The sequence below is a fragment of the Rhinoderma darwinii genome, chromosome 2 (genome assembly GCF_050947455.1).
Source record: "Rhinoderma darwinii isolate aRhiDar2 chromosome 2, aRhiDar2.hap1, whole genome shotgun sequence".
NCBI lineage: Eukaryota > Metazoa > Chordata > Amphibia > Anura > Rhinodermatidae > Rhinoderma > Rhinoderma darwinii.
This window is the reverse complement of record NC_134688.1, coordinates 456,837,681-456,865,395: the sequence shown is the minus strand read 5'-3', so window position 1 is coordinate 456,865,395 and position 27,715 is coordinate 456,837,681. Positions and strand designations below refer to the sequence as shown.

General features: G+C 40.8%; 1 protein-coding gene across 1 annotated transcript in view; it reads right to left on the bottom strand.

Moving 5' to 3' along the window:
* Nucleotides 1-27,715, bottom strand: part of SCAF4 (SR-related CTD associated factor 4) — a 176,884-nt gene that overhangs the window by 38,276 nt on the left and 110,893 nt on the right. The window contains exons 17-19 of the mRNA XM_075854538.1: nt 20,973-21,297; nt 11,402-11,488; nt 10,320-10,484 (exon numbers count right to left, since the gene is read on the bottom strand). Coding sequence (XP_075710653.1) covers nt 10,320-10,484; nt 11,402-11,488; nt 20,973-21,297 — 577 coding nt within the window. The remainder of the gene's footprint in view (nt 1-10,319; nt 10,485-11,401; nt 11,489-20,972; nt 21,298-27,715) is intronic.

Here is a 27,715-nt window from a genome sequence, read left to right as displayed (position 1 = left end):
GCTGTGCTGTGGTCTCACACACACGCCACAGGAGTGACAGGATTCTGAATAGACATCACGTCCTGGCTGGAGGTAATGTATATTCATAGTCAGGACACTGCAGTAACATTAGTGTTTTTATGTGGCTGCACATAGCGATATGGCTATCTCGCTATGTGCTGTGTAAATGAATGGAGTAATACAGCGTAATACACTCCTCTGTACAATGCCCACTTGGCCAAAAAGTAAAACACGCCCAGTTGTCCATTGAGAAACTCATTAGCATAATACTAAAATAAGTCATAACTCAAGTCAAAAATGATCGTTTTTCTAAATAAAAAACACTGCTGTAATCTACATTACAGCGCCGATCACTTCATGTACAATATAGGCCACTTATAAAGTGGTGATAGAGCCTCTTTAAGTACTACACATATGTACAACACAAATCCAGAATAACGCTGTGGATCCAAATACAATTCTGCATCCTATGACAACAATGCACTCGGCAAATAAGAAGCGGATGTGAGATCAGAATCTCTCAGGAGTATACCTTTTGTGTTGAAGATTTTTGCAGCAAATTTCACTCTTTGCATTAGAGGTTGAGTCGAGCCTTAAAGGGGTCATCCACTACTAGACAACGGATGACCTATTTACTGGATAAGTCATCAGTATATCGGTGCGGACCCTAAACCCGGACCGTTGAGCAGCTCCGGCTGCCTCCGGACGTACACGCCGGAAGCAGTTGGCACCGGCCACTGAATAGCGGGCATGCTGCAGTACAAACGATATGCAACGTACAGAGAAAACCGCTTACGGCACCATACATCGCATAATGTGCAACAACAGGAGCAGCTGATCGGTGTGGGGCAAGGGTGTCGGACCCACACCATTGATATACTTATGACCTATCTGGTGGATAGGTCATAAGTTGTCTGGTACAGGACAACCCCTTTAAAGGCTATGTAAACTTTTTAGAGACTTTATTACTAAAACAATGTATTAAGTCTCTATTGCAACTTCGGAATTGGTTTTTATTACTTTGAGATAGCTGTATCTTGCGCTGAAATCACAGTCAGGTCAGAGAGAGACAGACATCTTTGACAACGGGTCCTGCATGTGACACGCAGGATCCAATGTTTTTGATCACATCTATATTCATAACTTTGATAAGATCAATAACAGGTGGATCTGTCACCGAAGCAGTCGATCCCACTGACCTGACAGATTCAAGTTTCAGCTGAAGATACAGCTTCTATGTATCCAGGATACATAAACGCTTTACATGGGATACATAAACACTTTATTGCAAAAAGCTAAACTTTCTAAAAATAAAAACCAATTATAGAGTTGCATTAACACATACATTTTTTTTCCCCCACACTAAAACAGTCTTCAAAAAAGAATACTTCTGCTTAGAAAAAAAAGGCGATATGACCAGTACTCAGGTTATGTATGCAGTAAAGTTTACAATAATAAGGTTACAAAAGAGTAAATGTACAATTGGAAAATATTTTAAAAGTAAATTCAGTATAAAGTTTAAGGCTAATGTTAACGCATGCAAATCTTTCTAGAGGTTCTCTGATCTGGCATACTGTACGAGACGCAATAGTGATCAGTGTTTTTGTCAGGACTTCCATTGAATGCGAAGGCTTTTCCACAACCTAAACCGGCTATTAAGGTGGCAATAGGACTATGGGGTTTATGGTCTTGATTCGCTAACAAACATCCTATTGTCTGCCAGTGGAAACAAGGATTTTCCATCCCGTCCAATTCTGTGGCTTCCCCCACAATAAGCAAAAGTGTATGGCAGCCCCTAATCCGTGCTCCAATTATAGAAAACAAATGCCAGTACAGCTGACCTGCATGAGCATGTTTATGGTGCCGCAAGGAATATTGCAGGCGGGCGAGTGGCAGACCGATTTCTAACAACTAGGACCTGCTTAAAAGTAAATATTGTTACTATGTGTAGTCATCTTTACAAAGATGTCCTTATGCAACCCTGCCTACTGGACTAGTGTTTGTTTTTTTTCCCTGAAAAAACAAAATTCCTCCTTCGACTGGCAAAATTATATCCGGTTTATAAAAAATACTGTAGACCATATTAGAAATAACTTTCATTGCAAAGCCTATGTATATCAGCTGCACAAGTTTAGTGTCCTTTTAAGTGATGTAATGAGAAGATAACTAAGTATTCTCTCCAGCAATTATAAATGGATTCCATTCCTTCCTCTGTAGTCTGTGCAGTGCATTATTATTGCTACTTACCAGGGGTGAAGTTCCCCAACTGCAGTAAGCAGCTGAATCACTTTACACCATAATCTCCTTGTGTGAATCCAACAGTGAATTTCAAATAAGCACTTGCTCCATTTGTCCACGTAAATGTGTATTAAAAAAAGTTTCAATCCACTGATCAATTAGTATTTGTCTACTAGTTACCACAGCTAAATTCTACATTATAACCGCTGGTCACTTCATCATCTGAAGCTTTTTGCCATGCTCTGTGGCCCTCTCGAGGTATGGACATTCAAGAAAAAAAAAAAACTGTTCTTTGCATCGTGTGCAGGAAATTAAACCGTAATCCATGTATGCCTCTTACATAAGTACGTATTGCAGAATTTTGTTCACTTTATTACCATTTGAATGTGCATGTTTTTTTTGCTTTTTGGGCCCATTATAACCCAAGCTTCTCACTACACAAAGGTCTTGCTTAACTGCATTTAGTGTAATAATCCACTGATCATGTTTCAAGAGTTCAGATTTAAGAGTTATAATTCTCTCTATATTCTCCTAAATAAGATGAGAAACCATAATAGACAGAGGCTGCACTACGTATATTCTTCTACATTAAACCTGTGTGATAGGAACCTGATCAGTGGTGGCTGATAGGAGTTTGCCCCCCCCCCCCCCCTGTGTAATACTAGTGCGGTACAGGAACTGCTGAAGCCTGTGATGGGTGACACATAGATCTCCATAGAATCAAGTAGAGAAAGCGTGTCACCGAGCTGGATTCACACTGCTGCTAAGCAACCGTCCCAGTCTGATATAGAGATAGAAGCAGCAAGAACAGGAGAGAGACACATGGAATACCAGAATGATACACATGGGAAAGTAGAGTTTTGGCCGGAGCATCCCTTTAAATGTACAAAATATAAAACATGAATTGTTAGGCCATCAACTTAACAAGCGAGAGGCGAGTCAATTTCCAGGAAAACCTTTTTGAGGATCGGCCTTCTATCAATACAACAAACAGTTTTATTAGCACATGAGCTCTAGAAAAGTACCAGATATGGGAAACCAATTGGTAGTATCTCATTAAATGGAAAATATTAATCCCTAAGAAACCTCCCTTAGGCTGAGGGCTCAATACAATGTCATGATTGTACAGATAGTTGAAAAGTATGAAATTGAAGCATCTGCACGGTGTACATAGTCCGCTCATAATACACTAGAAGCCTGAATGTAGTGGATTTAACCAATACTATAAAAATATTTCTACATCTGAAATTACTCTTACATAAAGACTTCCAATGTTGTATGCAAGTTATTCTCCGAGCAGGCATATACTGGCAATATCAAATCTTCACACCAGTAAATTGTAAAAATCGCTAAAAGAAAATATGTAATAAAACTTATGTCTAACAGGGTCATTAGAGAGAAAATTCTAAAATTAAAGGGGAAATCCAGTCAGCAAGATGCTGTAGAACTACATTAAACATAGAAAATCTTGGCAGCTGTAAGATTTCTAGTAACAGACCTGTCTAACAGAATATTCTAAGAACCAAAGATTTCAATAGCCTTTTTGAAAGGAGTCCGATATCCAGCCATGAATGTCTAAGCCAGGGGTCAGCAGCCTTCAGCACTCCAGCTGTTGTAAAACTACAACTGGAACTCCCAGCATGCCCTGACAGTCAGACTATTCCAGCAAAAAGCTGTCAAGGCATGCTGGGTATTGTAGTTTCACAACAGCTGGAGTGCCAAAGATTGCTGACCCCTGTTCTAAGCATTGCTGAAGTTTTTAAGTGGTCAAGTTTTGGAAATTGAGGTCTGACTCAAATTCAGATGAAATAGCAAAACATTGATTTCGGATAGATTTCCCCTTTAAAAAGTGTAACGTTCAAAAAAAACTGACATGACAAGTTTTGATAGGTGGGGTCTGAGCACTGAGACCACCACAGTTTGCTTCTGCTGCTTAATTTTAGCAATCAGGTGAGTGCTGAGTTGCTTTGTTTGATCGGCTTTTCTTGTAAAGCCAAGCAGTTGGTGTCCGGGCTCAGACGTTCTATTGAGCCCATAGACCAATTGCTAGTTTTTCTGAGAAAAGCCGATCAGAAACCGAGCAGCTCAGCACTCGCCTGATCGCTTCCGCTGCTTCATTTTAGTGATCAATGGGAGTCTCAGCGCTCAGACCCCCCCACTGATCAAAACTTCTGACATGTCACCAAGTTTAACCCTTTAAGTTAAGTGTTTCACCTCTGGTGCTCGTTGCAGTTAAAACCAAATAAGGCATTTCAATTTATTTGAAAATTCAGCATTAAAAAAAAAAAGAGCTTGAATGACACCACTTGAGGCAAAAAAACAAATGTACAGCCCATACAGCAGTGGTCCACAAAACCTTGTTTTGTAGACAGAATCCATAAATACCGTTAAGTTAGTGTTAATTGCAATGAACACTGCAGGCAAAAACGGATCAATTACTTCTAGTGCAGAGCCTGAAGGGGCGGTACATGACACAGGGATTCAGAGACCACCAGCAGAGAGAATCCATGATTCATGCACCACCCCCTGAATTAGGTATACCTATTAGTTTTGCCCAGAAAATTTCTTATAAGCCACCATAGATATTTTTAAAGTAGAGTTAACATTTTAGTTTCAAGGGAAAATGTAAAGCACCCCTGACTTTCCTGGTGACTTTTTAGAATAAGCTGTAATGTGTGTGTGTACATGAGGAATAACACTATTTCTGACCATTATAGGACTAGTACAGGTCATCATTTAGCTGTTTTCCCCTCTGCATACTCTGCAACTATCTCAGAGAAAACTGAGAATTTTAGAGTCTAACAGCTATCATGGTTTTTTTTTTATACACAGCACACATGGAATACTCCTGCTCCCCTATCACATATATAGAAGCTGCTGCAGCAGCATAGAAGACATTATACAGGAGTAATGAGTAGTGTAGCTGAGAAACCAGAACTAGGGCGAGATAGAACACTTACCAGGTACCTGCAGCACGTCTGTGTATCTTTTTAACTCTGCCCCCCTTCCCTCTCTTTATAGACTTGTATAGGAAGGCAGTGAAACGACAACCCCACTTTCTGCAGTCAGTCTCCTCTGTCCTGTAACTAAGGACGGATTTTGCTTGACTACAGGGGGTGGACAGCAGATACCTAGCGGCATTAACTTCACACACAATTTGCATGGATAAAACTACATTTACAAAAAGTTGATACATATCGGGTATACTATTAGATTGACGTTTCAACCAACTTATGCTGGTGTCCATTTAAGGCTTGTGTATGCTTTCATATTTTCTTTTTTCCCCCAACAGGATTGAATAAGCATGGAGGAAAAATAAATAAATCAAACATGCATTCCTTTGAGAAAAGGGTTTCCTTCTTCCTCCAGCTGGTTTCAGTTCTTGGCGAGAACACAACTCCCATACACGTATGTAGATGAGCTATTAGCATACCCTTGACATATAAGCAGATTCTCTTATGTCAAAGTTTATTATCCTATTCTATTTAAATATGTTGTACTTTTTAAGAGGTGCGTAGCTGTATTGCTGCCAGTAAGGATGGTCATTCAGCTTACCGCAAGCCCTGAATGGGATATAAGTCTGCATTGCAGGTGGTCATTGTAAGCTTTTCTTTATGAATTTGCACACATCCCAGAAAATATAAGTTTAACAAAAGTTTACAATTAACAATGTAGTAACATTGTACTTACCCACCTAGGAGTGTTCTACCAACAGACAATATAGTCAGTAGCATAATCTATCTGTGCTAAAAACATGACTGGGGAGGCTATAGCCAGCATTTTAGCTTCACCTGATGATTGTGATTGGTTTATAAGAGGCCCCTTTTAGACATCTTAGCACACCTATTACAGTTGCAATACCTTGTTCCCTTGAACCGGACTTGACACAGGATTCTACGGTGATCTAAGTCCTTTTCAAAGAACCATCAGGTGGTCTGGCTATTGCAGCTTTAATATAGACACTAAAATGGCTAAAACTAGCTGTCTGAATGCAACCTTATTCAAACTTATTTTAAGCTAGTCACCTATAATTATGTAAGGAATAAGATTTTGTTCCAGACAGGTCACGACTAATAATCATTACACAACGCACAGATTTAGAACCATCTTTTATTTAAAAAAAACCACAAGACATTACATAGTGCAAAATCACATCCTTAGGAGTAAAAAAAATAAAAATAATTCAATTGGCCCAAGCTATGGCATTCATTAAATAGTTATTTTCATTTACGGTTTATGTATGAAAATTAAAAATAAATATGGTCAATAGTCTAGAAAAGACCCTTATCCCTGAATTTACCAATGTAATGCACTAGAGAAAAAAATAAAAAATAAATAGAGAATGCAACTCATTGTAAAGCATCCAAAATAAAATGGTGCTGTGGCCTTGCTGCAACGTATGAGCACACTGTAGCAGGATTGGTATAGATACTCGTTGCTGGCTGTGCTTAGTTGCAAAGATCAGTGTCAAGTAATAACAATGGGAAAATAGAATGTAACTAAAGAATATCCAAATCATTGTTGAAGGCTTTCCTAGTACATCTATGCATGTCTACAAGATACGCCTTAACATGGCTCTTCCCTCAAAAAGGGACATTTCCAACGTAATATGCAATGTATGCCCCTACTTGTAAAGGCTGGTCCCTTGTTATAAAAGGTCAACAGCTTACATATTTAACTAGCCATAGGTGTTAAGTGTACCCATTCACAAGCCCTGCTAGTATCTTCAAATAATGGACTGACATCTGAAAGATGAAAAATTCTGTAGGGAGAGAATCTTACCTTTCCTTTCAGAAGTAAACGGCCTATGTTCTCATGAGTTCATGAGTATATAAAATACTGTTTGCAAAGAAGACACCTGAGGAGACCAAGGTCTCAAAAGTTCACATATTGTAGATTATGCCGGCCCACTGCAATAGAGCTCCATGCATCCTCTTCCTTCACACATATGAAAGCGGTATATTGTTTCCTTGACATTACCCCACAAGCTTTGATGGAATTAGACATTGCTTAGCATTGGTTATCTCAGAAGAATGTGGTTCACTGCATGCTCATTTGGATATATTAAACAATTAAGGAATGTGTTTGTGTGGTGCCTATGATGGAATTATATGTAATGAACAATTTGTTCCATTAACAGGCAAGAAAAACTTGCCTTTTTTTTATTTTTTTAATACCAAAAATGAAATGTGAGGAATGGTTGCAAAATCTTAATTATAGTCACTGGACGGATAAGCCTCACCTCTAAAGTCTTATAAACTTTGACTTAAAGATCTACACTTACGGCTAGAAACAGAACACAGTTATGATAGCTTACATACTCCCTAAACCACCGCTACTGATAATTATTCTGAATAAAACCTATTCTGTAAAAACGTAAAAGAATAAAATTGAAATGACCATTTTGTCTTGCTCCTACTTCCTGCCATAAGGGTGAAAGTCAGTCCATGGTCCTTGATGACGTACTTTACTAGAGTGTTCTCTGGCAGCTTTTTTTTTTTTTTTTTTTTTAAGTAGAAAAAATAAAAAATAAAGTACAGAATCCCTAAAACTAGAGGAAAAGGCTGCCCACATCTGATGAGTGAGGGAGGGAGATGCAAGCTATGCGGAAGTGGTTAATGTCAAGGTTCTGGCTTCTACCTCTGGAGAAGGAAGAAGCAACTAATGATGGAAGCGGCAAGTCATATAGAACCGCCTAGATTTTCCTTCATTCGGTAAACGTTTAGACTATCTTCTCCGAACCATTCCCTTTATGAGCCTTCCAAGTAGCTGAATGCAGGCAATCATTTATATAACCCTGTATATGGATCATAGTGCAGCAGACAGCCTGCCACAAGACAAACCCTGGAGCGGCTGATGGGATGCAGGGAATCTCATTTCCTCACAAAGGTCATAAAGGGAGTGATTCTGAACATAAACAATATATTAAGGAATAGTTGAATATGAAATTTGGTAAAACGTCTGTTTAGCTAAGGCAAACCTACACTTTAAAATGTTGTCAATACCTGTTAATTGGCTTAGAGAGTAGGTAATTTGAACTTTTTAAGGCCAATTTCACACAAGCGTAATACGGCGCATTTCTGTGCCTCTGGATTACAACCGTGGGTTTGATCACCCAACTATCAGCATCCTAGGTCACTATGATGTTGATAGGTTGCATCATTAGACCTGCCATTGTGCCTGGATATGTCAAGGATTTCACACTTGTGAACAACTGACTTAAGGTAATTTTACTGCATAAAACAGCTGCCTGACCCATTTCAAGTTGTCAATTACCATACAACAGCCTTTACTATAAATTTTCAAGATATTGAAGACGTATAGAAAATAAATGAAAATGAAGCAGCGACTTCAGTATATCGAACATATATAGATTCAAAAATCTGGTTAAAAAAAAGAAATAAAAAGCTACATGTGCCAGGCTAATGTTTACACAAAGGTTTCTTGATATTACAAATCAATCTCAATGTAAGTGTGTAAATATATATAAAAAATGTGAAGGTGAAATACACCCCCATTATCTATTAACTGCAAATCTCAATGAAATATCACTACAACACGAGCAACTTAATTTGAAGCCTGAAGATATCCACACAAGTTGCTGAAGTAGAATGGAAATTGCCCTTCTAGGTTAATGTTAAACATGACGTCTATCACACTGCTGCTTAAAATCTTGCACTAAACATACAAAACTAAAATGTAAAGAAAAAGTGGCTTGTCCTACATGATCAAAAACCTTTTATCAAAGAATGTATGTTTCACAAAATAAAATCCTTTAAGGGGTTTTCCAGTCCTAAGATATTGATGGCCTATCCCATCAATATGTGATCGATCAGGGTCCGACTCCAGGCACTCCCGCCAGTCATCTGAGCGCTGCTTCCCCTAAATTTCTTTTACTGCTCACACTGAATCGCCGACATTTCATTCCCATTCACTTCAATTGGAGAAGGCTGTAATACTGTGTGTACCGCCGCTACAAGTGTGTAGGCAATTTACAGTGTGAGTAGTAAAGGAAATTAAGGGGAAGCCGCGCTTGTATGAGCGCTGCAGCCCCTTCAAAACAGCTGAGCGGCAGGAGTCGGACCCAGACCGATCATAGTGATGGCCTATCAATATTTTAGGACTAAGGGAACCCCTTTAATCTTTACACATTTCCCGGAAGAGTTCTTCTTAATGGACAATGTACCAAATAATACTTTCAAATATAAGAATGTTAGGGGGGGGCATGGCAGAAGGAGCTAATCCTTTAACCGTAATTACTAGGGAAGATATGGTTGTCAGTATAATTATAGATAACAGTGTGGCGCTTTTTTTGTGTAGGGTTGGGGGGTGGGCCGTGGGTTTGGGAGTAAGCTGCTCTCCAGAGAGTTATTGCCCTCTATGGAAAGCGAATGTCTATCCTGCCAAGCACCAAACTTTTCAAGTGACTCAGCAGCTCAATAGACTGTAGCAAAACATCCACACTGGAGAAGTGGCCACGTCAGATGTCTAAAACAAAAGTAGATATTTGTTCTCCATAGAAGCGGATAACCTTGTGGTGCGTTTTTTAGCCAATCTGTGAAAGACCCTAATTAAATATTTTTTTTAGCTTAAAATAAAAAATACCAACTCTTCCAAAAAGTATATCTTTCCACTAGACAACGCATATCAATTCTGCAGAACAAATATTATTCCTACAACTTCATATAGAAAGAACCTTACAAGATACGAAACCATGATGCTTCCTAAAATCTATTACACATTCCTATCACAGTATTTTCTGTGCTTCTTATAGTACCGTACCACTATATTATTCAAATCTATGTCACTACAGTGCACATATTCTCTCCCAAATCAAGTATGTTCAGGGGAACAATCATAGCAGTTGAAGAGCACTTTTTAGTACTAACTGCAAGAACGGACAATCTAACTCCAGAACGTAGCGGAGGGAAGGAGGTGGTTATCATCCTGCTACGAGAGGGCAGTACTTAGTCTCTACAAGAAGTCTTCTATTATCAAGACCCTGTACAGCACATTACAGAACAATGACCAATTACAGCACAGGAACAGACTTCTAAAAAACATTTTAATAAAAGACTTACCGTGATGTGGGTTCATTGGCCCTGGAGCATTATTTGGCCCTCCTTGTGGAGCAGGCCCAAATCCTTTTCCATTATCATCAGATTCAATATTATCTCTTCCAGATCCAAGAGACAAAGTATTTCCTTGTGATACATCGGAATCAATTGTCGAAACACCTGCTGTAGCTAAAAAAACAGATGTTATTCACAAACTCCCAGGATAAATGCAGCCCCTTAAAGGGAGAATTGTATAAAATCAGACAAATCAACTCAATATAACTTGGTACCAAGCTGCTTGTTCTGTTTTAGCTTAAAAAGTTTGTAGTTATTTCACATAGTTACAAGTAATTCTACATTATATGTACTGCCCAGACATACCGAATGCCTAGCAGTAGGACGGGATCCAGTCGTAATGGGGCATGGTCCAGTGTGCTAGCACATTATCTTATAGCGCTGCACAACAAGCGGTGTCTATAGAACAGGGTTTCAGCGCATTCTCCACATACTCCATGTAAATTCAGTGCTCCGCAGAAGACAATAGCTTTACACTTGGGCTGCCTATACACATTAGATTAATGTTGGTAAATCCCGCCGATAATAGCGGGATCCACTCGACAATCTAATGCGTATTGGGTCCTCCTGACAATAAGTATCAGGGCGAAACAAAGCAGAAATGTTGGATTTTAACATGCCAGATCTTTGTTTGCCAGGAGAGACGCTTCTGCTAGAGGTGTGGGGTAATTGCTTGTCTCACCATCAAAATAAACATGCATGCTCAGCAGGCTAGGGGCTTTTGCCACTTAAAGTTCCTTTGTATTGCGATTGGCTAAAAAGCTGCATGTGATCAATGAATTTGAGCTAATCACGTGAGTGCTGGAGACTCTTGCAAACAATATGCAGTGGTAGTAGAAAATACTTTGAAGCTCAGGTCTTCTCTATAGAACAATTTACAAAATAAAGCAAAAAACTGCTATTTAGAAACCTTGTACACCGTTAAATTTATCATCACCCAACAAAGTATAATAAAAATTATTTCTATGTTTTACTTCTATAAACATAATAAAAAATATAAACCATTATGTTCCAAAAAGGAAGTCACTTACAGGTTGGCATGCCTAATCCAGACATGGGTGGAGGAAGAGATACTGGAGGAGTCATTAGAGGGGGCATCCCCATAGGAGGTAGAAAGCCTGAAGGGTAGACAGAGTGTTAGGAAAATGGCATAAGTGACTGAAATGTTTATTCAAATTAACAACCTTTGTCCATGATCAGATATGGTGCTACTGGAAGGAGGGGCGTATTTACTAGCGTCACATCATAAATTGGTGCTATTGAATGTTAGACCCATCATTTTAGATAACATTGTAGGATTATTCTAGGGCAAATAAAATATTATACTTCTTAATTGATTTTAAATGGCTGTTCAAACCTGACCAGACCAGTTGGAATAAATAGGACCTCAAAACTCACTCCTGAGCAACAAGTGTGTCAAAGCCCTCTGAATCACTGTAATGTGATGCGTGTCATAACTAAACGATTGACCTATTGCAAGTGTAAACTAATTTAGAAACCGTCAAGTGCCGAAAGAAACATTTTAACCTGTGAGGCCTAACTCACACGACCGTGGTTGGTCCGTAATATACGGTCCGTTTGTCGGCCGCATTTCCCGGACCGAATACACTGCAGGGAGCCGGGCTCCTAGCATCATAGTTATGTACGATGCTAGGTGTCACTGCCCAGTACTGTAATCATGTTTTCAGTACGGGACAGTAGTTCAACAGGGAGGCAGGGACTCCTAGCGTCGTACATAACTATGATGCTAGGAGCCCGGCTCCCTACAGTGTGTTCGGTCCGGGAAATGCGGTCGACACACGGACCGTATATCACGGACCGAACACGCTCGTGTGAATTAGGCCTTAGTGACCGCCAATACGCCTTTTCACGGCGGCCACTAATGGGCTTTATTCTGATACATAAGCCTTTTTACGGCGCTTCATCAGAATAAATAAACTGAGTAGTGATCCGTTAAATCTCCCTGCTCTCAGCTACCAGATGTAGCTGGGGGCGTCCCTGCTCGAACAGGTGAGATCGATCTCATTCGTTTAACCCTTCAGATACGGCACGCAATAGAGAGCACCGCATCAGAGTGGTTTGGGAGAGAGGGAGGGAGCTCCCTCTCATACCAGACACCCAGCGATAAGATCGCCGAGTGTGTGTCTCCGATGGCAGCCGGGGGCCTAATAAAGTCCCCCAGGTCTGCCTGTAGTGAATGCCTGCTAGGTCATGCCAGAGGCATGTCCTAGCAGATGCCTGTCCGTTTTAAACGGACAGGGAGTAATACACTGCAATACAAAAGTATTGCAGTGTATTATAAAAGCGATTGGGGATCGCATATTAAAGTCCCCTAGTGGAACTAGTAAAAAAAAACAAAAAAAAAAACTGCGAAAACAAAACTGCTTTACTATTAAAAAAGCAAAATAAAAGAAAAAAAAAAGTTACACATATTTGGTATCGCCGCGTCTGTAACGACCCTACTATAAAGCTATTACATTATTTAACCCGCACTGTGAACGCCATGGAGAAAAATAAAATAAAAAATAATGGAAAAATTGCTGTTTTCTGTGAATCCTGACTTAAAAAAATTTGATAAAAAGTCGCATCTACTCCAAAATGGTACCAATAAAAACTACAAGTCGTCCTGCAAAAAAAATAAAAGCCCTCATACAACTGCATTGGCGTAACAAAAAAAAAAAAAAAAAAGTTCTGGCTCTTCAAACATGGATACAAAAACACATCATTTTGAAGAAAAAAAAAGCGCGTTTTTACACTATGTAAAAGTAGTAAAACATACAAAATCTATACAAATTTGGTATTGTTGCAATCGTAACAACCCGCTGAATAAAGTTAGTGTTATTTATACCACAGGGAAAACGGCGTAGATTTAGGACGCAAAAAAAAAAAGTGGCGAAATTTCCGTTTTTTTTCCATTCCCACCCCCAAAAAAGTTAAGTTAAATCAATAAATATGTACCCCAAAATGGTGCTATTAAAAAATAAAACTTGTCCAGCAAAAAATGAGATCTTATACAGCTATGTCGACGCAAAAATAAAAAAAAAGTTATAGCTCTTGGAATGCGACGATGGAAAAACGTAAAAAATACCTTGGTCATCAAGGTTTAAAAAAGGCTGGTCATTAAGGGGTTAAATGATCGTGAAAGATAGGTGTATTTTATAGCAATATCTCAATTTATGCACGTGACGAATCGAAGGCCCCCTTGCACATGGGGTGGAAATGCTGCGTATTACAGTACCAATCAGGTGAATGAGATCTAAAAAACATGATACAGAACATTTTCTGCATGGAAACCAGAGCAGGCTATGGATTTTCAAAATCGCAGCATGCTGATTATGTTAAAGAGGCTCTGCAACCACATTATAAGTGTGCTATCTCCTATATAGGGAGATCGGCGCTATAATGTAGGTGACAGTAATGCTTTTTATTTAGAAAAACGATCTATTTTAAACCACTTTATTAGCGATTTTTAGCTTTATGCCAATGAATTTCTTAATGCTCAAGTGGGCGTGTTTTTACTTTCGACCAAGTGGGCGTTGTACAGAGGGGTGTATGACTGACCAATCAGCATCATGCACTCCTCTCCATTTACACAGCAGCATCAGAGTTCTTACTAGAACACGATGTGCAGCCACATACACACACATTAATCAAGTATCCTGATAATGAATATACATCACTACCAGCCTGGACGTCGTGTATTCAGAATCCTGACACTTCTGACTCTTTTCTGTGAGATTCCAGCAAGCCACGCGTAATCTCGCGAGATTATGATGTAAACGAGATTTCGTTTCCCTTGCTGGAAATCTCACAGAAAAGATTCTGAAGTGTTAGGATCCTGAATACACATGACGTCCAGGCTGGAGGTCATGTATATTCATTTTCAGGACACTTGATTAACGTTAGTGTGTGTATGTGGCTGCACATCGTGTTCTAGTAAGAACGCGATTCTGCTGTGTAAATGGAGAGGAGTGCATGATGCTGATTGGTCAGCGTCATACACTCCTCTGTACAACGTCCACTTGGTCGAAAGTAAAAACACGCCCAGTTGGGCATTAAGAAACTCATTAGCATAAAGCAAAAAAATCGCTAATAAAGTGGTTTAAAATAGTTTTTCTAAATAAAAAGCATCACTGTCACCTACATTATAGCGCCGATCTCCTTATATAGGAGATAGGGCACTTATAATGTGGTGACAGAGCCTCTTTAAACGTTGAAAACGAATTTAACACTTTTCACTGTAGAAGGGGTGAAATCTGCAGCAGAAATTTGCATGCAACACTGCTAGGTATGTACCCGAAGGGTGAATTCAGACGGAAGATTTGCTGCAGAAAATTACACAACTGAAAACCAGTTAACCCCTTAATGACCGGGCCATTTTGCACGTTAATGACCAAGGATTATTTTTGGTTTTTTCACGGTCGCATTCCAAGTGTCGTAACTTTTTTTTTATTCCGTCGACATAGCCGTATAAGGGCTTGTTTTTTGCGGGACGAGTTGTATTTTGTAATTGTACCATTTTTAGATGCTTATAATATATTGATTAACTTTTATTAACTTTATTTTAGGAGAGAATTGAAAATAAGCCGCTATTCCAGCATTGATTTTCACGTTATAAATTTACGCCGTTTACTATGCAGCATAAATAACATGTTAACTTTATTCTATGGGTCGGCACGATTACGGGGATACCAAATATGTAAGGGTTTTATATGTTTTTCCTACGTTTGCACAATAAAAACCCTTTTAGAAAAAAATTACTTGTTTTTGCATCGCCGCATTCCAAGAGCCGTAACGTTTTTATTTTTCCGTCGATGTGGCCGTATGTGGGCTTGATTTTTGCGGGCCAATGTGTAGTTTTCATTAGTACTATTTTGGGGTACATAGGACTTATAGATTAACTTTTATTTTATTTTTTATGGGGGGAATGGGAGAAAAGAGAGAATATTGCCGTTGTTTTTTGCGTTTTCTTTGGCCGCCGTTCATCCGGCGGTTTAATTAATGTGTTCATTTTATTGGTCAAGATGTTACGATCGCGGGGATACCATATATGTGTATGTGTGATTTGTTTTGACAGTTTTACTAAATAAAACCACTTTTTGGGCGAAAAAAGTAGTTTTATTTGACTTTGACTAATTTTTTTTTTTTTTTCCCCACAAACTTTATTTAACTGATTGTCATTTTTTTTTTTAAGTCCCATCAGGACACTTTACTATGCGATGTGCCGATCGCATATATAATGCTTTGGTATACCGAAGCATTATTGCCTGTCAGTGTAAAACTGACAGGCAACCTATTAGGTCATGCCTCTGGCATCGCCTAACAGGCAGATGCTGAAGGCAGACCTGGGGGTCTTTGTTAGACCCCCGGCTGTCATGGAAACCCGACGGCGACCCGCGATTTGTTTGCGGGGGCGCCGATCGGGTGACAGAGGGAGCTCCCTCCCTCTGTCAAACACATTAAATGCCGCTGTCACTATTGACAGCGGCATTTAATGGGTTAAACTGCCGGAATCGGCACGCGCTTCGATTCCGGCAGTTGCAGCAGGAGCCAGGCTGTGTATAACAGCCGTGCTCCTGCCGCTGATCGCATGGGTACGCTGTCAGTACCCGCGCGATCACAGGACGGATATATCCGTCCTCCTGCGCGAACTAGCAGCTGCTGAGGACGGATATATCCGTCCTTCGGCGTTAAGGAGTTAATCTATCTTAATGGGGTTGTTTTGGTGGCAAGCACATGGATTTCTGCAGGGTCTATTCAGATGAATGAGACAGTCACAGAAATATCCACAACAAATCTGCTGCGTGTGAGCTAGCCCTAATATTTACTAATTTGAAACCTAATAAAAATGTAAAGTTAAAATGGTCTTTCAGCTCTGGTTCATAAATGTTCACAAAAGGTTACGAAGAGTTAAACAATTGTGTACTCTTGCAGCTTGGCCATCCCCAGATCAGGGAACTCATGTTACTAGTCTACTCATGAATTACTGCCTTCCGTTTGCTTGCATGAGGATTGTATGACAGAAGCCAAATCCTGCATTGGAAGCAAGGAAAAGTACTGGCAAATGACAGGCACGTTAGCAAAAGCAGTGAGGCCACACAAGTGCTATTTTGCGGTCTGTCCACTAAAAGCAGAAAAGGGACCATCATTTTTCACAAAAAAATTGTTTTGACATGATGAGGAAGGTAATCGGGATAAGTATGGTAAATTTTTCCTATGGTCAGAAAACCACTTTAAAAGCAGGTCAGACTAGGTTGTCCTATTAAGAGCAGAATAGTATGGGGACAAGCACAATCTCCTATTAGCCAAAAAATATTGTGCCAATATTGTTTGGCTATTAGGAGCGATCAAAGAATACACTAGACTAAGGAGTCTGGTAAATTCATGGAGGGTGGGGTGGAACGTTCCCACCGACAATCTCGGCGGTGATAGACTGCTCGCTGCTGGGTATCTGATGAGCTGCGGGGTATGAAATCTCTTCGGGAGGGAGGGGAAAGCGCCCCCATCATGAATATATATCGGACTACTAACGGCATCCGGTGTATTCTTTGAACACTCCTATTCGCCAAATGGCACAGTATTTTTGGTGCCGTTTTGGTCGATAACCGAACAGACCTGCCCCCATACTATGCTGCCCTTATATACAGCACCATTGCCTGGTGAAAAATCTGTTTTAATGCCACACCCTCTAGGGTTATGGGTCAATTTATTTTGCCCTCATTGCAACCTAAGGGCTAGAACACAAGTGGTTGCATGGCGTGAACACAAAATGAAATCTGTAGACTGAGCTCTTAAAAGAGGCTCTGTCACCAGATTATAAGATAATCTGATCGGCGCTGGAATGTAGATAATAGTGGTTTTATTTGAAAAACGATCATTTTTGAGAACGTTAGGAGCAATTTTAGATTTACGCTAATCCGTTTCTTACTAGACAACTGGGTGTTTTTACTTTTTACCAAGTGGGCGTTGTACAGAGAAGTGTATGACACTGACCAAAAAGTGACCAATCAGCGTCATACACTTCTCATTGTTCCTGCCCAGCTTCTTTCACTGCACAATCACACTGTAACAATGAGAAGTGTATTACACTGATTGGTCACTTTTTGGTCAGTGTCATACACTTCTCTTTACAATGCCCACTTGGTAAAAAGTAAAAACACGCCCAGTTGGTGATTAAGACACTAATTAGCATAAATCTAAGACTGCTCATAACTTGCTCAAAAATGATTGTTTTTCAAAATAAAAACCACTGTGATCTACATTACAGCGCCAATCACATTATGTAGGAGATAGGGCACTTATAATCTGGTGACAGAGCCTCTTTAAAGGACTCGCTCACACAAACAGATCCTGGAGAATAATGGATACAGGATTAAATGGATTAAAACGGTCATCCTTTTGCAAACACTAAAATCAGAACAGGACATGATTAGGAGAATGGTGTACATTTATCACTTATCTTCTAACAAATCTCAAGAAATCAAACCAAGAAGGACAACACCGAAAATGGGATCAGATACTCAGATTTCTCATTATAGGATCCAATCTTGTTTTGGCACAAAGCATATGGCTCTGCCAGACCATACAGAGTGCAGTGTGAAAAAAGGGCCTTTGCACCACAAGCTTTATTTACTAGGCTTTCTGCTCACTTTCCCTTCGTATATATTTTGCGAAAACCATGAATACATCGCAAAGAAAAAAAGTGAAACCAATGCTATGTCTTTCAAATCAACCCTTAATCTGAGCGATTGAGGATTATATACTCAGCCAGCCTGCACTTCACACAATGATAAGGCAAATTTAAACTGAAAGTATTAAAGGGCCCCCCCCTTCGAGACCAAAACATCCATTTATTAACCTCTTAATGACCAGGCCTGAAAAGATCTTAATAACTAGCTAAATTATTCTGTTTTTTTGCCTCTCAGCAGCCATAACTTTATTTTTTCATTGACGTGGCTGTATAAGGCAATAGTATTTTATTTCCCCACAATTAGGGGGTAAACATTTTTTTTTACAGCGTGAATATAGGAAAAGTGATTCTTGGCATTGTGTTTCTGGTTCATTTTTTATCCCGTTCACATTTCGCGCTAAATAACCCATTGGATTAATTCTGCAGGTTGTTACGGTCGTATAGATACCTAACATGTGTAGGTTTTTTGTTTTTATTTAGTGTAGGGGCAATAAAATATATTTTATGCAAAATACCTTTTTTTAATCCCATTAAGGGATAGCTTAATTTATAACTTTATATTTTACTTGTAATGTATTAGCATACTCCTGTATTATATGGTTATATGTTTGAACCTTAAAGGACCAGTGTCACGAAAAAAAAAAATTTTAGATCAATTTGATTTGTGTTTTATGAAACATTTTTTTATTTATTTGTGTGTTTGTGTTTTACTTTGTTTTATTTTTTCACTTTTTCTCCCCTATGGGGGCTGCCATTTTTTTTTCCATCTCTGTATGTGTCGATTAACGACACATACAGACATGGAATACGGCATACATCCACATAGTGAATGCGAACGGGGCCCGTTCCATCCACTATGCTGTACGCCGTCTGTGTGGGAACGGCGCATGCGCCGCTCCCACACAGTCCAAGTTGAACTGTGCGACGTCCGGCGCCATTTTCCTGTGGACCGGAAGTCGCGGCCGGACAGTAAGATTACTACTTCCGGTCGCGGCTTCCGGACTTGTGCACTTGGAGCGGCGGTAGCAGACGAACCGGAGGGAGCGGCGGCGGCAGGAGCAGGTAAGTTATTTCTATGTATGTTCGTGTTTTACTGTGTGTTTACTACTGTATGTTAACCTACTACACTGTGTGTTAGTTCAAAAAATGGCGACACAGTGTAGGAGGTTTGACCGTTCAATCCCCTCGTTTCTCCCGGCACTAGCCAGGATAAAGGAGGGGGGGATTCTGAGAGCTCACTAGAGCGAGGGATTTTTACCCAATTTTGCAGCATAAAGCAATGTGGTTGCTTTACCACATGCAATGCTGCAATTTTGGGAATGGCTCCATCTAGTGACCAGTGCTGGGAAATATTATAAATTGAATCCAATTTATAATATTTCCTGACTCGTGGAAAAAATAAAAAAAATTAGAACAATGTTTAATCACCTATACACTAATTGTTTAACTAAAAAACAAACAAACATGTTTTGCTGGCAACACATGTCCTTTAAGAACCCCAGTCGTTAGAAATGCTTAAGCACCCTCCCGGGATTGTTTTAACTCAGTTTGTTTTAAAGAGGCTCTGTCACAACATTATAAGTGCCCTGTCTCCTACATAAGGAGATTGTCGCTATAATGTAGGTGACAGCAGTGCTTTTTATTTAAAAAAAACGATCTGTTTTCACCACTTTATTAGCTATTTTAGATTTATGCTAATGAGTTGCTTACTGCCAAAGTGGGCATTGTACAGGGGAGTGTATGACGCTGACCAATCAGCGTCATGCACTCCTCTCCATTCATTTACACAGCGCATAGGAATCCTGCTAGATCCTTATGTGCCGTCTTATACTAACACATTAACAATACTGAAGTGTTTAGACAGTGAATAGACATTCCATGGGATGTCTATTCACAATCCCTGCACTTCGTTACTCTGTCTGTGGTAGTTACAGCAGAGGAAGCGTGATCTCGCTGTAAATGACAGGTTACAACGAGACTACGCTTCCTCTGCTGTAACTACGATAGAAACAGTAACGAAGTGCAGAGATTGTGAATAGACATCCCGTGGAATGTCTATTCACCGTTTAAACACTTCAGTATTGTTAATGTGTTAGTATAAGACAGAACATAAGGATCTAGCAGGATCCCTATGCGCTGAGTTAATGAATGGAGGAGTGCATGATGCTGATTGGTCAGCATCATACACTCCCCTGTACAACGCCCACTTGGTCTAAAGTAAAAATATGCCCACTTGGGAATTAAGCAACTCATTAGCATAAATCTAAAATCGCTAATAAAGTGGTAAAAATAGATCGTTTTTTTTTTTTAAATAAAAAGCACTGCTGTCACCTACATTACAGCGCCCATCTCCTTATGTAGGAGATATGATACTTATAATGTGGTGACAGAGCCTCTTTAAACATGATCCAATGAATTTAAATTTTACTAGACGCTAGAGCGCTGGATACAACTTCTCAGAATTTACTACTGGCGCCGTGTAAACTGGGCTGGATTTGCTCCTACTTCTATGGAGCATGCGCTGTTTGACATGTCAAGAAAATGTAGGAGGGAAATACAGAAGTGGCTGAGATGCCAGTGAAACGCTTTATGGGAAAAAGTAGCATATGTGGCTTCAGGACCGAAAATGATGCATGTAGACAAACGGCATGTGCCTGCTGCATCATATCCACAGGAAAAGATCTAAATGTAAAAGCACCATTGTTCTCATGTAATGACCGAACAAAAATAAAAATATACAAACATGTCTGCCTTTTTTTTTTTTTAAAAAGGCACAAAAAAAATGCCACGTCTAGAATCTAAATAAGCCACATCCACATGGTACAGCAATTGCCAAGTATTAATTGGTCACATTCATTAGTAGCGAGAAAGATTGTACGGTTAGCCAGAGATTAATACATTCCAGCTCTTACCTGGTGGCATTTGCATTGGATTAAATCCTGGCCTCATAAATGGTGGCGGAGGAAGACCTGGAGCATATCCTGGGGGAGGTATGTTTATAGGCCCTGGGAATCCCGGGACAGGCATTCCTTGAGGCAAATGCATTCCTTGTAATGGTGGCAATGATGGTGGAATAGGCAACCCTTGTGTGGAAGGAATTCCTTGGAGTGGAGGCAAACCTTGTGGTGGAGGTGGTAAACTTTGAATAGAAGGTAAAGCAGTACTAGGTTGAAGAGTTTGAACTGCTGGTACTGTTGAAAGGGTTGGGACCGATGGCACTTGAAGACCTTGAACGGGCTGATGAGGCGAAAAGGAAAAAAGAGGAAAACAAAAAAATCATAAAAAAGGTACAGCAAAACAAACATTGACATATATAAAAACCTAATGACAAGGGCAATTATATAAGAGTGTTTTTTTGTTTTTGTTTAACCCTATTGCTGCCAGGAACATTTTGACATTTTGGACCGCACATAAAATTGCATTTTGGAACTCGCTGTAAAATCTCTCCCTGAACTCATGGTGGGACACAGCACCATGAGTACAGGAGCCTGACCCTAAGCTGGACATACCCTGCCCACAGATACTGGGCTAATCAGTTTGTATAGAAGCAGTAGAATCGAACACGATTTCCATGGTCTTGGGAGAACAAAACCAACCAAATCAAAAGTCCCGGGCCCAAGAAAGAAAAAAAAAGAAAAAAATAAATAAAAGTGAGCGGGATCTTTGTCCCCAATGAATTCAAGAAAATAATTTTACGGTGAGTACAAACCCCCAATTTTCACAGGACATCCTAGAGCGGTCAGAGGGTGGGCAAAATGAAGAATCCGCCATGCGCGCTGCCTAACACACAGTAGCTTGGCGTACCTTGCGACCCATGCTGACATCAGAGGAAACAATGATATGAATCCGAGTCGAGGCGTCTCAACGACTCCGTTGCAGCAAGATAGAGGTGTAGCTGTTTCACCACATTGATACAGTAAAGTCGGGTGCTCCCTCGGATGGTATGGGAAGGGACAGAAGAAAAAGGGATATCCTCGTTGATATTTAAGGCAGAGGCCACCTTCAGGAGGAGAATGGGACGGTGAGGAACAGTATCATATCCCTGTGGGTCACGAAGAAGGAAGACTTAGAGGACCGGGCAGACCGGTCTAAAACAGAAGTAATAGTAATAAGAAAGGAAACCTTCCAGGAGAGAAACCAGAGCAACATGTCCCATAATGGCTTGAAACTGGTGCCCTGAACAGAACCAACAACAAGATTGAGAATCCTGGGTTCAGAGGTATGTTGAGAGACAGAACGTGCCATACCACGCAAGAATGTCTTCACCTGGGGACGGAAAGCCAACCTTCTCTTAAAATGGATAGACAGTGGAGACCTGGCCTTTTTATGTAAGCCTGGAGAAGACCCCGATTTATATTGGACTGCAGAAAGGACAGAATCCTATTGGACACAGACACTTTGAATTGCTCACACCTTCTGAAATATGCCTTCCAAGCCTTTAACCCGTCAGTGACCGCCAATACGCCTTTTCACGGCGGCCACTTATGCGCTTTATTCTGATGCATAAGCCTTTTTACGTAAACAGAGCAGGCAGCTGTCAAATCTCCCTGCTCTCAGCTGCCAGATGTAGCTGAGAGCTGGGGGCGTCCCTGCTCGAACGTGTAGTATCGATCTCACCCGTTTAACCCCTCAGATGCGGTGCTCAATAGCGTGCACTGCATCGGAGTGGTTTTGGAGAGGGAGGGAGCTTCCTCTCATCCTGACACCCGGCGATACGATCACCGAGTGTGTCTCTGATGGCAGCCGGGGGCCTAATAAAAGGTCCCCAGGTCTGCCTGTAGTGAATGCCTGCTAGGTCATGCCAGAGGGATGTCCTAGCAGATGCCTGTCCGTTTTAAAACGGACAGGCAGTAATACACTGCAAAACAAAAGTATTGCAGTGTATTATAATAGCAATCGGATGATCGAATATTAAAGTCCCCTAGTGGGACTAGTAAAAAAGTAAAAAAAAAAAAGTTTACTAAAGTTAATAAAAAAAAAAATAATTGAACACTTTTTCCCCTTACAAACTGCTTTACTATTAAAAAGCCAAAATAAAGTAAAAAAGTTACGCATATTTGGTATCGCTGCATCTGTAACGACCACGACTAATAAGCTATTACATTTAAACCGTGCGGTGAACGCCGTAAAAAAAAACAAATAAAAAACTATGGAACGATTACGGTTTTCTGGGAATCCTGACTTAAAAAGTGATCAAAAAGTCGCATCTACTCCAAAATGGTACCAATAAAAACTATAAGTCTTCCAGCAAAAAAATAAAAAATAAATTAAAAAAAAACCCATAAAACTGCATCGGCGGAATAAAAAAAAAAAAATAAAAGTTATGGCTCTTCAAACATGGAGACAAAAAAAAAACAAAAAAAAAAACCGTTTACTGTGTAAAAGTAATAAAACATACAAAATCTATACAAATTTGGTATCGTTGCAATCTTAACAACCCGCTGAATAAAGTTAGTGTTATTTATACAACACGCTGAACAGCGTAGATTTAGGATGCGAAAAAGAGTGACGAAATTAGTTTTTTATCTATCCCCCCCCAAAAAAAGTTAATTCATAAATATGTACCTCAAAATGGTGCCATTAAAAAATACAACTTGTCCCGCAAAAAGCAAAACCTCATACAGCTATGTCGACGCAAAAATAAAAAAGTTATAGCTCTTTGAATGAGACTATGGAAAAAACGTAATACCTTAGTCATTAAGGTTTAAAATAGGCTGGTCATTAAAGGGATCCTGTCACCAGCATTTTAGCTATAAAGCCAGCAATACCTGGTGAAAGTGGGTGAAAAATCATTGTCATCCAAGCTATAAATATGTTCTAAGTAAGCTCTGTAGCTTTAGTATTTCGTTTTTCAGTGGTCCCACGCCGTATGCAAATGAGCAGAAAATAATCATATCTGCCAGAAGCTGGGCGTTCTGAAGAGAAGTGGATGATACTTCTCGTCAGAACGCCCAGCTAGTAAAAGTAGTAAAAACGCCCCGATGTACGCACATAATACACGCCCACTTGGACTTTTGCAAGCCTCATTTGCATAAATACAAAAATGGTCATAACTTGGCCAAAAATGCTCGTTTTTTAAAAATAAAAACGTTACTGTAATCTACATTGCAGCGCCTATCTGCTGCAATAGCAGATCAGGGTTGCAAAATCTGGTGACAGAGCCTCTTTAAGAAGCTGCATCCCAGAGGGAAAAATAATTACCATAAAAGGCGGGAAAAGTTTAAACGACTATATTTACTGACAGAGGAGGACTTCAGGAAAGAAGAGAACAGGAATGAACTCTGGACAGCTGCGGCCATTGAGGGGTCAAGTGAGTTTAACAGGTAAGCTGTTGATGACCGGATCCCTTTAAGGGGTTAAACATCTGTAGGATGACAGGTTCAAAAAAAGAAAGCTGGATCTCAAAACCTCAGCTTCAACAGCCACACTATTGAAATTAAGTGGAGGTAAAGTGGGGTGGAACAGGAGACCTTGAAATAGACAGTTGTGCCGCAGCGGAAGGCACCATGAGTTGTCCGCGACTAGATTCACAAGGTCGGAGTACTAGACCAGTTTCGGGCAGTCAAGACCTCTGAAGTGCTCTCCGCCTTGACCCGCTTGAGAGCTTTGGGAAGTAGCACAAGGAGAGGGAAGAGATACAGAAGAGAAACCTTCCTAGGAAGAGAACAGGGCGTCAGCCTGGGATTCAAGCCCTGGCCAGGTGGGATGAAACTTTATTGTTGAGACAAGATGGAGAGCCCTACTTCCGGCAGATCTGGAGGGAAATCTCCAGATGAAGCGAACCTTTCGCCAAATCCAGCTTATCCCAACTGAGGAATTTTGTAGCTCAGTTCACTCCCAAGACGTGGACCGCAAACCGGGCTGGGACAGGTTTCCCTGCCCAGTGGAGTATCGGAGGGGAGACTCATGTTGCCGCCTTAATGGTTGAAAGGCAACCACCATGGAGTTGTTGATCTGGACCCCGACAGCACAATCCTGGGGAATTGGAGTCCAATGGGAGAGGGCAAGGTAGATGGCCCTCAAGCCCAGAAGATTTATCCTCTTTAAAAACAGGTTTGCCCTGAACCCTGTGAAAACCGAACCCCCCCCCCCCCAACTGGAGACGCTGGCATCAGTTACGAGAGCAGGAAATACTGTCCCTTCAAAGTTGGCAGGGGAAGCAGGGTTTCCCACCAGAGCAACTACTGTCTAACTTGTGGGAGCAGAAGGTTAGACTTGTCCAGAGAATCCTGAGCCTTGTCACAGCATGCAATGTTCCCCCTCTGGAAAGGCACTCGTGTGAAATTGGGCATTGGGAATGGCCTTGAAGGTTGACACCATCTCGCCAAACACCTGTATGCAGAAGCAAATTCAAAGTGAGAGCTCCGGCAGAGCCACCCTGCCTTACGTGGCACTTATCTGGTCCACCTGGAGGAGAAACACATCCTATCCTAGTGTCAAAAATAATTCCCACAAAGTCCATGCACTGGGCTGGCACCAGAGAGGAATGATTATCCACCCGAACCTCTTCAAGGTGTCCAGAGTGATCCTGAGAATTGAAAAATTGTCTTCTCTGGAGTGATTCTTCACTACGAGGTTGAACGGGTAAGGGTTAATAGCAGCCCCCCTAGTGCAGAGCAGCACCAAAAGAGTCGTCAGGACCTTGGTGAAGACCAAGGGAACAGTGGAGAGTCCGAGTAGGAGTGTGTTGAGAACTGACAGCGAATGGAAGGAAACGCTGGTGGGCCCTTGCGAAAGGTATGTGGAAGTAAGCATTGTGGAAGATAATGGAGGCAATGTACTCATGCTGTTTCAATGAGGCTACCACTGAGCACAGGGACCTTCGAACTCTTAGAAAGAAATTAAATTTCTTCCGGTCCATGATCAATTCCTGAAAAGTGAGTGGACAGGGAAAAAACAAAACAACTATCTGGCATCCTATCAACACCACGTCTTGAACCCAAGCGTAGTTTATTTGAGCAAGCCATATCGCCTGAGAGGAAGGCTCAAGAGGGGAGACACCTTGAGGAGGAAGAGGTTTTGGAAGTGGAGGGCCTCTGGTGCCTAGGGTGGTCATGCCAGAGGACCTAGGTTTGAAGAAAGGACTTTAAGATTCCGTGTAAAGGATAGTCCTCTACTCTGACCAATGAGAGAAGTTACGAAAGGAACAAGATCTGAGAACATTGAGAAGACTGTTGGCATTGAGGATGGTTCTGCTGCAGTATGTAACACTTGACACCTGTCGTCTCAGAGTTAATTTCCTTTAGAAGCTTGCCAAAGAGTCCATTCCCAGCAAAAGCAAGGCCTGTGAGGGTCTTCCTTAAAGGAACAGTGTCATCACAAATTATTTTTTTATATGTTAAAGATGTTAGTGCTTTATTAAAAACGTTTATATTAATTTGTGTGTTTGTGTTTTACTTTTTCTTATTTTTACACTTTTTCTTCCCTATGGGGGCTGCCATTTTTTGTTCCATTTCTGTCTGTGTCGATTAACGACACATACAGACATGGAATACGGCAGCCACAGTCCCATAGGGACTGCGAACGGCTCCCGTCCCATTGACTGCAGTGTATGGCGACTGTGTGGGAACTGCGCATGCGCCGCTCCCACACAGTCCTATTCGAAATTGGCGCCGTCCGGCACCATTTTCCTGTGGACCTGAAGTCGCGGCCGGACAGTAATATTACTACTTCCGGTCGCGGCTTCCGGATTTGTGCACTTTCACCAGCGGCAGCAAACGGAGCGGACGGGCCGGAGGGAGCCGCGGCGGCAGGAGAAGGTAAGGGATTTCAATGTATGTTCGTGTTTGTGTGTGTTTACTACTGTATGTAAACCTACTACACTGTGGGTTAGCTCAAAAAATGGCGACACAGTGTAGGAGGTTACACCGTTCAAACCCCTCGTTTATCCCGGCACTAGCCAGGATAAAGGAGGGGGGGATGCTGAGAGCTCACTAGAGCGAGGGCTTTTAACCCAATGTTGCAATGCTGCAATTTTGGGAACAGCTCCATCTAGTGACCAAAAATGGGTAGTATTATAAATTAGAAATAATTTATAATATTTCCTGGACTCGTGCAAAAAAATAAAAAAAATTTGAACAATGTTTAACCACCCACACACTAAATGTTTAATTTTTTAAAAAAAAACATGTTTTTCTGGCAACACATTCCCTTTAAAGAGGCTCTGTCACCACATTATATGTGCCCTATCTCCTACATAATCTGATTGGCGCTGTAGATGTAGAGAACAGTGGTTTTTATTTTGAAAAAAGATCATTTTTGAGCAAGTTCTGAGCAATTTTAGATTTATGCTAATTAGTTTCTTAAAGACCAACTTTTGACCAAGTGGGCGTTGTACAGAGAAGTGTATGATGGTGACCAATCAGCATCATACACTTCTCATTGTTCCAGCCCAGCATGATCCACAGCACAGTGTGATTGTGCAGTGAAAGAAGCCCAGTCAATGACAATGCCCAGTCAGGTGGTGGCCACGTACGCACACGGTTACTTCGATAACCTCCCACATATAGATGGGTTATCGGTATGCCACCAGTGGCAGAAGAAATTAGGCAGAGGACTGCCCAGTTTCTTCGCACCCTCAGGGAGTTAACCCGGGTTGACTACTGCCCTGAAGAGAAAAAAAAAAAAAAAACTAAAATAAAGTGCAGCAGACCTG